The following is a 10846-nucleotide window of genomic DNA, read 5'->3' as shown; positions in this document are numbered from 1 at the left end:
CCCGACCCCCAAATCCACCTCCCTTCGGGCCCATCGTTCTTATTGGCATACCGCCTTGTGTCCACCCCCTTCGGGGCTTAGCCTCATCGCTGGCACATGCTCGGTGCCTGACTCTAATACCATTTGTAACAACCTAAGCCCACCGCTAATAAATAGTCTTTTTTGAGTTTTCCCTTTCGTGCTTCCTCTTATGGTTTTTAAAATGATCTGTTAGGGAGAGGTTTTCACACCCTTTTAAAGAATGCTTTGTTTCTCCTGGTTTTTTTTTTTTTTTTTNTGTAATTATCATTTAGGTTTTACCCTTTGGATTGGAGTCCGTTTCTTCGTTAGTGTCTGGACTCCTCTCGTGTGGCTGGTTTTTTTTGCTTTTTTTTTTGTTTATTTTTTATACGCCCTTACACGTTCTTCCATTTGGTCTTTCTCATAAGAGAGAATAACAAGGGGTGACACTTGATTCCTTGAATATGTATATAGCCATGCAGATGATGGAAGATGAAGTAGTTGCTGCTATTGGGCCACAATCTTCAGGCATTGCTCATGTCATTTCCCATGTTATTAATGAACTCCATATACCTCTTCTATCATTTGGAGCTACTGATCCCACTTTATCTGCACTGCAATACCCGTATTTCGTTCGGACGACTCAGAGTGATCACTTCCAGATGAACGCCATTGCTGATATGGTAGATTATTTTGGATGGAGAGAGGTCATTGCCATCTTTGTAGATGATGATAATGGCAGGAGCGGGATATCGGCATTGAGTGACGCCTTGGCAAAGAAACGAGCCAGGATCTCTTATAAGGCTGCTTTCTCTCCTGGATCCCCCAATAGCGTAATAAGTGAATTGTTGGTTTCGATAAACCTGATGGAATCTCGGGTGTATATCGTACATGTCAATCCCGACACTGGTTTATCAGTATTTTCATTAGCTAAGAAACTTCAGATGATGAGCAGTGGCTATGTCTGGATTGCAACAGATTGGCTTCCTTCTTTTCTTGATTCTTTTGAAACAAATATTCCTGATATCATGAATCAGTTACAGGGCGTTGTAGCTCTTCGTCACCACACCCCGGACAGCGATCTGAAGAAAATTTTTGTCTCTAAATGGAAAGGACTAAAGTATAAGAAGAGTTCAAGCTTCAACTCTTATGCACTCTACGCATACGACTCTGTTTGGTTAGCAGCCCGTGCTCTCGACACGTTTCTTAAAGAAGGTGGACATATATACTTTTCTACTGACCCCAAGCTACGTGAAAACAATGGAAGCATACTGCACTTAAAATCACTTCGAGTTTTTAATGGCGGCGAACAACTCTTACAGACAATCAAGAGAACGAACTTCACCGGTGTAAGTGGACGAATTCAGTTTGGTGATGACAGAAATTTGATTCATCCAGCTTATGATATCCTTAACATTGGGGGTACTGGTATACGTAGAATCGGTTACTGGTCGAATTATTCGGGTTTATCAACTATTGCACCAGAGAATCTGTATACAAAGCCTCTTAATGCTTCCCGAAATAACCATCTATACAGTGTAATATGGCCGGGTGAAGTAACGAGCGTTCCTCGAGGATGGGTGTTCCCGCATAACGGGAAACCATTGCAAATTGTAGTACCTAACCGTGTGAGCTACAAAGCATTTGTATCTAAAGACAAGAACCCTCCAGGGGTTAAAGGGTATTGTATAGATGTCTTTGAAGCTGCCTTAAACTTGTTGCCTTATCCAGTTCCTCGCACATATATATTATATGGAGATGGAAAAGACACTCCTGAGTACAGCAATCTTGTATATGAAGTTTCACAGAATGTGAGTACTTGGCTTTGGTTCTTCCTTTCTTTTATCTTTGGTGCTCCAGATCGGTTGTCTTCTAGTCTGATGTGAATAATGCTTATCTTGATGATCTTCTTCCATCTTCAGAAATATGATGCAGCTGTTGGAGATATTACGATTGTAACAAATAGGACGAAGATTGTGGACTTCACACAGCCATTTATGGAGTCGGGACTCGTTGTCGTTACTGTCGTCAACGAGGAGAAATCCAGTCCGTGGGCTTTCCTCAGGCCGTTTACTGTTCAAATGTGGGCTGTCACTGCCATATTCTTCATTTTTGTTGGAGCTGTTGTCTGGATTCTTGAGCACCGGACCAATGAAGAATTCCGTGGTCCGCCAAGGCAACAACTCATTACAATCTTCTGGTTAGTATGGTTAAACTCATTACTGAGGCTTTAATTTGCTCAAAGAACATGTTTTAGACTTCAGTAAATGCTCTGCAGAGTCTTTAGGCATTACCTTTGACCCATCCATGATTCAGCAGGGTACGATAAGGGTAATCTATCTGTAATAGCCGAAACATACTATTAGTAGATATTGTCCTCTTTGGACTTTTCCTTCCGGGTTTTCCTTCAAGATTTTAAAACGTGTTTGCTCTATACCTTTATAAAGAATGTTTCGTTCCCCTTTTCAACCGATGTCGGATCTCACAATCCACTTTCATTAGGGCCCTGCATTGGGCTATTATAAATGGTAACAGAGCCAGACATCGGGTAGTGTGCCAGCGAGGACACTGGGCTCCCATGAAGAGTGGATTGTGAGATCCCACATCGGTTAAAGAAGGGAACGAAACATTATTTATAAGGGTGTGGAGCAGACGTGTTATAAAACATTGAGGGAAAACTCGAAAGGAAAAATTCAAAGAGAACAATATCTACTAGCGGCAGGCTTGGGCTATTACATTAGCTAACTACATTAACCAAGGCCAATGAAATCCATTAGCTCTTAGTTTGCCATTTAGCTTAAAGCCTTTTGTATGGCTGAATCTTGCTTTGCTGCTTACCGACTTCTTTAAGATCTTAGAGTGAAACTTTTTCGTTCTTGCAGGTTTAGTTTCTCGACAATGTTCTTTTCTCACAGTAAGTTCCTTCTGCTCAAGCGCCCATGATTTCTTCATTGATCTTATTACAATATATACACTCAGAACTTCTGACCTTTTTCTTTTACTGTTCTTGGTGCAGAGGAAAACACCGTAAGCACCCTCGGACGGCTGGTGCTGATAATATGGCTCTTCGTCGTGTTAATTATCAATTCGAGCTACACAGCTAGTTTGACGTCGATCTTAACGGTGCAGCAGCTAACATCAAAGATCGAAGGGATTGATAGCTTAATCTCTGGCACAGATGCCATTGGAGTGCAAGAAGGGTCATTTGCATTGAATTATCTAATTAATGAGCTGAGTATAGCAGCTTCTAGGATCATTAAACTGAAAAATCAGGAGGAATATGCCGATGCTCTTCGGCGTGGACCAGGGAATGGCGGGGTAGCTGCCATCGTTGATGAGCTTCCTTACGTCGAGCTTTTCTTGGCCGGGACGAACTGCATATTCAGGACAGTTGGACAGGAGTTCACCAAAAGTGGATGGGGATTTGTAAGTATTAATCCATCTCTTCTCCATAATTGTATACTTGAAAATGTGTTGTTATTCATATAGAAAACGTGTACTTGTGTGTTAGGCATTCCAAAGAGACTCTCCTCTTGCAGTTGATTTATCAACAGCCATTCTTCAACTCTCGGAGAACGGCGATCTTCAAAAGATCCACGACAAATGGCTGTCACGAACCGAGTGTTCAATGAGCTTGAACCAAGTNGACGTAAACCAACTATCACTAAGTAGCTTTTGGGGATTGTTCCTAATTTGTGGTATTGCCTGCTTTATTGCTCTTTCCATATTCTTCTTTCGAGTACTATTCCAATACCGAAGATTTACCCCCGAAACCCAGCCTGAAGTCGAGGATATCGAACCTGTCAGGACGAGACGCCTTAGTCGTACTACCAGCTTCATGCACTTTGTAGATAAAAAAGAAGCAGAAATCAAAGGCAAGCTTAAAAGAAAAGTCAGTGAGAACAAACAAGCTAGCCAGAGCTCAGAGGCCCACCTTGATTCACCACCTTGATTCATGGATATATACATACATATATATATATATATATATATATATATATACATACATATATATATATATATATATATATATATATATATATATATATATATATATATATATATATATATATGTATATATATATATATATATATATATATATATATGTATATATATATATATATATATATATATATATATGTATATATATATATATATATATATATATATATATGTATATATATATATATATATATATATATATATATGTATATATATATATATATATATATATATATATATGTATATATATATATATATATATATATATATATATGTATATATATATATATATATATATATATATATATGTATATATATATATATATATATATATATATATATGTATATATATATATATATATATATATATATATATGTATATATATATATATATATATATATATATATATGTATATATATATATATATATATATATATATATATGTATATATATATATATATATATATATATATATATGTATATATATATATATATATATATATATATATATGTATATATATATATATATATATATATATATATATGTATATATATATATATATATATATATATATATATGTATATATATATATATATATATATATATATATATGTATATATATATATATATATATATATATATATATGTATATATATATATATATATATATATATATATATGTATATATATATATATATATATATATATATATATGTATATATATATATATATATATATATATATATATGTATATATATATATATATATATATATATATATATATATATATATATATATATATATATATATATATATATATATATATATATATATAGTATTTGAGAATGGCTGTCTTTCTTGGGTTAGATCAGTTCCTTCTTTTGTCATACAAACTAATTTATACAACTTCTTAATGTGTTGGAGCAATCCCACATGCAGATGATATCAAATTACAATTTTCTTTTTCTTCAAATTAATAAAAATATTTTTATTTATAATTTATGAAAAAAGTACCTTTAAACTTTTAAAAATGTCGAGAATATTCTAACTTTTAAAAAATTTAAAAATATTATTCTGGTCAGTTTTGAAAGAAAATTATTAATATTTTGTTTTAAAAATATTTTGAAAAAATAGTTATAAAATAAAATCTAATTTAAAAGCTTAATGTTTGAAACAAATATATATAAATGATGAATAGGAAAAAGAAAATGAAACAAAAATAACAGAAAACTTAAATATTGTAAAATTACAAAAATAATTAAAGGAATTCCACGTGTCAATGGTAGGATGATCGACGGACTGAGGCAAAGGTTTGTTTACGTCAGCAGCATGAGATTTTGACACGTGGAATTTGTCATCAACTTTTGAATCTCCCAATTCAATTTGGACATTTGGTTTTGTTACATTAAACCGGTAAACCGCCGATCCGACAAAGTCGTCACATTCATAGCTAAAATGTCGTTAAAATTTTAAAAATATATATTAAAAAAAAACAAAAAAATAATATTCTAAAAATACCCTTCCTGGTTCTTCCTTCCTCTGCAATGAATACCGCCAACATTTCAGATTCCCATTTTCATGGCCGGGAGACCAATCCAATCTCTCACTCCAGGCCATCCATAACGTTTTCCCAACAATGCCTCAACCTTGCCGGAAACAGCCTCTCCGTCTAAGTGTTAAGCGGCAGACCGCTCTCAAGCGCCACGCCGGCCAATTTTTGGACTCGATTCTTGCGTGTTACAGCTCCACCAAGCCTAAGGCGTATCCCGCGGTGCCCACTGAAGCCACTGCGGCTTCTACGGTTGTCGACGATGCTGGGTTTGCGGCGGAGACTCTAACACCATCCGTGTGCCATGATCATGGCCTGGACAAAGATTTGGTGTCTTTGAAAATTAGCCTGTTGGGTGATAGCCAAATTGGAAAGACAAGTTTTCTGGTAATTTGATTTTGTTTTGTTGGCGTTTTGGTTGGTATCTGAGTTTTGTTTTTCATTGTCTGTTTTGAAGGTTAAATATGTTGGGAATGAATTGGATGAAGGAAGGAGTGAGCAGACAGGATTGAATTTGATGGACAAAACACTTATGGTTAGAGGAGCAAGAATTTCTTATAGCATTTGGGAAGTGGAAGGTAATTACACCTTTTACTCTAGTAAAGACACTATAATTAAATTAAAGGCACGACTCTAATAATATTATTGGGAATCATGAATCTCGATATTGTTCACTTTGAGCATAAGCTCTCATGGCTTTGCTTTGAGTTTTCCCGAAAGACCTCATACGAATAAAGATGTATTCCTTACTAACTCATGATCATTTCATCTTGAACAATTACAATTTCAAGACTAAATTTATCGAAGCCCATCAGCTTAAATGATATTAGAACGTAGTTTTGTGTTTGCATTTGTGTATGAACGTTATGAGGATGTGGATGCAGGTGATAAGAAATCTCAAGATTACATTCCAACGGCGTGTAAGGACTCTGTGGCAATTCTTTTTATGTTTGATCTAACAAGTAGGCGTACTCTAACCGGGTGAGGCTTATTTCTGTTTGATCTAAATGACTTTGGTCTTCATGAATGGGAAGAATTAAACATGAGGGTTTTCCCTTTGGTTTGCAGCATTGTAAAGTGGTATAGACAAGCTCGAAAGTATAATCAGGTAGAGTTTAGGACCCGTTTGATAATGTTTTTAGAATGAAGTTTTGAATTTCTTTTTGTCCGTTCAAAGCTCTTTTCTTTGCAGAGAGCGATTCCAGTGTTGGTAGGAACAAAGTTCGATGATTTCATCCAACTCCCCATCGATTTGCAATGGGCAATTGCAAACGAGGTAAGAATTGAAATCGTGAGTGCTTAATAGTAGATATTGTCTTATTTGGGCTTTTCCTTTCACACTTTTCCTCAAAGTTTTTAAGACGGGTCTGTTACTTCTCCTCCACCGATGTAGGATCTCATAGAATGTCTCATGATGTCCTTGTTTTGACAGGCAAGAACTTATGCCAAGGCTTTGAATGCTACACTGTTCTTCTCCAGTTCAACTTACAACATCAATGTCAATAAGATCTTTAAGTTCATCACAGCAAAGCTCTTTGACCTGCCGTGGACGGTCGAGCGCAACTTAACGGTCGGAGAGCCTATAATTGATTTCTAGAGTCCGTCCACTCTACATAGCCAATCTGGTTCTCAAGAAACTCACCAAACCATCCTGCACAAGGATAAACTGTCAACATTGCTTGAACAACCATGTCCGGTGTAGCGGAGAAAGGCAGCGGCGTCGAGCCCCCACCTCCTCAAGTCGAAATGCATCTGCATTTTTGACTGCACCAAGGTTGTAGAAAAGCAATAAGACAATGAAGAAAAGAACAAGCACACTTGGGTTACAGTTCATGGGAACCAGGTCAGGTATATAATTGCAAAGGCAGCAGCTTTTGAATCCCTTCAAGAAGTTTAGATCTTCTAACTCCATGAATATCTGTTTATCACGCTCTCAACATCTTCTCTTAGGCGAGAAAATTGAAGTGGTCTGTCAAATTCAACAGCAGTTAGATGTCATTGCTTGATGTGATCAAATAATGTTTTGTCCTTAAGCTTTAGGAAGTCAGTCATGGTTAAAACACAAGAAGTCTTCTTCAATCATAGCCCACCCTGTGGCTAGGCGAGTCGAGTCGTATAAATCAAGAGAAAGCAATGAGGCTGCTATGGAAAATTATCTTTATTGGATGTATGAGAATAATCTACAAGTTACTAAGAGTATGTTGATTTTTTTAAATTATTATGAAACAGTCATATTGTTATGGTTTAATAGAGTCTCTTTTATCATTAACAGATATTCATAAAGCAAAGATGGAGCTTACGGTATCAAATAATTCAATCTCCATTCAGAATCGAAGTTCATTTGAAAGCATTATAGTTGCACCTCCAAGCTTCATTTGTCTAGTAACTTTCTGACAACAAAATTTCTATTTTAGGACACTGCCATGGAGCAACAAGATAGAGTAGAGTGCAACTACTTAGTATAACGTAATTGAATCGAGCGTAATTGAATCGAGCACATCGCAAACAGTGAAGTACTATACATTGAAATCAAATCATGAGATTGATGACAATTAGCAGATCCTAAAACTTTATATATCGTGTCTTTGCACATTAGAAGAAACCCTTCCACTTTGAGTCCAGTGCTGTAAAACTAGAAATATATATATATATATATATTATTATGTAGCATTTGTTGCTTTTCAGAAATGAACTACTTTTAACAATGTAATGAATATGTTCTAAACTTAGACTTCACTTTTCCTATCAATTCTTTGATTCCACCAAGAAACAGAGAGAAAAGACAAACAAATCGCCTATTGGAATCAAAATCTTTACTAGAATCATATATCCTTCAATCATATTCGTTAAAATAAACTGGATCGAATGGCCAAGGGAAAATCTAGCTCTTTTTTCACGTCAAACTTTTGTCTGAAACTTGGAATATACAAGAACAACTTGGGGAGGGGGAGAGGGTTTGAAATCAGATCAAACACAAAACATGCAACTGCTGGGTTCATAGGACTCCCCCACATGATTCAGTACACAAGATGATTTCATGTTTTTCTAGCCAAGAACTTTACCTTTCTAAAAAAACAGCTACTGCAAGAACTTAAGAGATACCCATTAAGTAAAAATTTGCATTCAAGGGGTGAGATACCCATTAAGTACACAAGATGATCTCATGATTTTATAGCCAAGAACTTTATCTTTCTAAAAAACAGCTACTGCAAGAACTTAAGAGATACCCATTAAGTAAAAATTTGCATTCAAGGGGTGAGATACCCATTAAGTACACAAGATGATCTCATGTTTTTCTAGCCAAGAACTTTATCTTTCTAAAAAACAGCTACTGCAAGAACTTAAGAGATACCCATTAAGTAAAAATTTGCATTCGAGGGGTGAGATATGAACAGAACCTCGCAGACCTGAAATGTTAATTTATTCCGAATCTGATGAGTCTGATCTTGTGCTTTGCCGCACACTTCTCCTGGTTTGTGCATTAGATTTTGAAGCATTTATGGACGATTCACCTTCATAGAAGATGACTTGACATTTTGCCAACCTCTCTTCCAGTTCCTCTGTGCTGAACTCGTCAGTTCCACCAAGCTCATCAAATCCCACCTAATAGATTCACATGAGTGAGGGGAACTGTTAAAAAGGACATAAACTATAATTCAGTAATCACTGGTGTGTTATCATAAATGGCATACCACATAATCATCCACTTTTGCATTCTTGATAAGAGCAAGGGTTGGAAGAACAACAATCTTCAACTTCTCAGCCAGAAATGGACTTTTCTCGGCATTAATTTTGACAAAACGCGTCTCAATATGCTGCTTTGCCAAAATACCCAAGTGCTTGTCCATAACCTGTAATTCGTAAATGATAATGCATCGTTTCCCTTAAATGCAATAGATTGAAAACAATATGCACAAGAAAAAGAAACCAGAGGCATCAATAAAAATGAACTCATGTCTCATATTCCTGGCCATATTTGATCATTGAACTAACTGGTAGACATTGGAAAAACTAAAAAGATTGCAAGAACAATCCCTAAAAAATCACCGACTTGAACAATTAAGTGGGAAAAATATCCAATTGAGCACACTAATTCAAACGATGATTGATTAAGTAAACTAACTGATAGAACCTAACCTACCTTACAGGGCCAATTGTCACGGTAAAAGTGGCAGACCACGCGATCACTAGCCTTGACAATGGAGAAGAAGTCCTTCTCGACGGGAATCTCAGAGTATTCGCCGTGGCCAAGAGAGATCCATCGACTACGCTTCTCCGCCATCTTCTTCATCTGCTGCAATCTCCGCTCCCTCAAAGCCTCCAAGTCATCGAGGTCGAGACGATCTATAGCTGCAATTTCGTCATCTATCTTATCCTCCACGGCCTTCGCCACCGTCAGCACTTGCTTTTCCAATATCTGAACCAAAGAAAAAGAACGAAAAAAAAAAAAAAATCAACCAATCATCTACAAACAACAACAGAAATAGTGTTTTACGTATAAAAACGCCGAGACAGTGCCTCTTGAACTATCGAATTCTCCATTTTCTACAAGCTGGAAGACAACCCCCTCGCAAAATGTTCCAACCGTTTCGAGAAGCAAAATCAACCTGTCGCGAAACCAAATACAATCAAATCGTCAGATTCAAAAGAAGAGATTTACACATCAAAAAACTGAATTCGATCAGAAAAGAACAAAATCGGAGTATTCAAGATCGTAATAAACCATACAAAATTGCCTTGTTACCAAAATGTTGAGGAGAAAGAAGAATGGCCAAACGAACAGAAAGAAATCAGGGGAAGAGAGGGAGAGGAAGGCAGATCTGGAAGTGAAGAAGACCCAGCCCTTCTGTATTGTATGAGTGAGGAGGGTGGGGGTTTGTCCTACCGAACCGGGTCAATTCGGCCTAAGTAATTCCCACGCCAAATTAGGAATTAAACCAACCGAGCCACCCAGTAAGCCTCGGTCTGGTTCAGTATGGACCACTTAATCGAACCGTTATTTATTTAATTTAATGCAAAAAAAAATTGTGTTTTTTTTTTTAACTAATCACATTAATATTTTTCTGTTAGAAGGGAGAGAAATTGATAAAAATAAATGCATAATTAATTTGCGAAATGAAAGAAGTATTTATCATTTATTGCAATCTAAAACGGCATCGTACGGAGTAATGAAAGGTAATTGAGTAATAAAGCGCACAAAAGCAAATAGAAAAGCGTTGAGTTATAAAGCATTAATGAATTTTTATTATATAATTTCCAAAAATAAAAATAAAATCATACAATTAAAAAAAC

General features: G+C 35.8%; 3 protein-coding genes across 7 annotated transcripts in view; 2 read left to right on the top strand and 1 right to left on the bottom strand.

Annotated features, from left to right (window-relative positions):
- Positions 1 to 4853, top strand: part of LOC111484059 (glutamate receptor 3.4-like) — a 6537-nt gene extending 1684 nt beyond the window's left edge. The window contains exons 3-8 of the mRNA XM_023130478.1: positions 475 to 1811; positions 1923 to 2200; positions 2883 to 2914; positions 3017 to 3426; positions 3512 to 3951; positions 4816 to 4853. Of these exons, the coding sequence (XP_022986246.1) occupies positions 475 to 1811; positions 1923 to 2200; positions 2883 to 2914; positions 3017 to 3426; positions 3512 to 3951; position 4816 (2498 nt within the window). The 3' untranslated portion in view covers positions 4817 to 4853. The remainder of the gene's footprint in view (positions 1 to 474; positions 1812 to 1922; positions 2201 to 2882; positions 2915 to 3016; positions 3427 to 3511; positions 3952 to 4815) is intronic.
- Positions 4854 to 5535: 682 nt separating this feature from the next.
- Positions 5536 to 7278, top strand: LOC111484119 (septum-promoting GTP-binding protein 1-like). The gene is made up of 6 exons (XM_023130586.1): positions 5536 to 5941; positions 6012 to 6132; positions 6439 to 6535; positions 6623 to 6662; positions 6747 to 6830; positions 6987 to 7278. Exons 1-6 carry the CDS (start codon positions 5642 to 5644, stop codon positions 7149 to 7151), a joined length of 807 nt encoding a protein of 268 aa, XP_022986354.1. The 5' UTR covers positions 5536 to 5641; the 3' UTR covers positions 7152 to 7278.
- Positions 7279 to 7343: 65 nt separating this feature from the next.
- Positions 7344 to 10435, bottom strand: LOC111484134 (thioredoxin domain-containing protein 9 homolog). Of its 5 annotated transcripts, none has more exons than XM_023130612.1 (6): positions 10283 to 10386; positions 10073 to 10161; positions 9696 to 9971; positions 9247 to 9405; positions 8962 to 9157; positions 7344 to 7523 (listed from the first exon to the last, which is right to left on the bottom strand). In XM_023130612.1, exons 2-5 carry the CDS (start codon positions 10094 to 10096, stop codon positions 8975 to 8977), a joined length of 642 nt encoding a protein of 213 aa, XP_022986380.1. In that variant the 5' UTR covers positions 10097 to 10161; positions 10283 to 10386; the 3' UTR covers positions 7344 to 7523; positions 8962 to 8974. The 5 variants fall into 5 exon arrangements, with proteins under 5 accessions (XP_022986380.1, XP_022986381.1, XP_022986378.1 ...); XM_023130613.1 differs by lacking the exon at positions 7344 to 7523 and adding an exon at positions 7928 to 7944; XM_023130610.1 differs by lacking the exon at positions 7344 to 7523 and having other exon boundaries at positions 8762 to 9157; positions 10299 to 10435.
- Between the last annotated feature and the right edge of the window lie 411 nt (positions 10436 to 10846).

This window comes from Cucurbita maxima, unplaced genomic scaffold (assembly GCF_002738345.1).
Source record: "Cucurbita maxima cultivar Rimu unplaced genomic scaffold, Cmax_1.0 Cma_Scf00009, whole genome shotgun sequence".
Classification (NCBI taxonomy): Eukaryota; Viridiplantae; Streptophyta; class Magnoliopsida; order Cucurbitales; family Cucurbitaceae; genus Cucurbita; species Cucurbita maxima.
The sequence above is the reverse complement of the archived record's forward strand: the minus strand, read 5'-3'. Positions and strand labels throughout refer to the sequence as shown.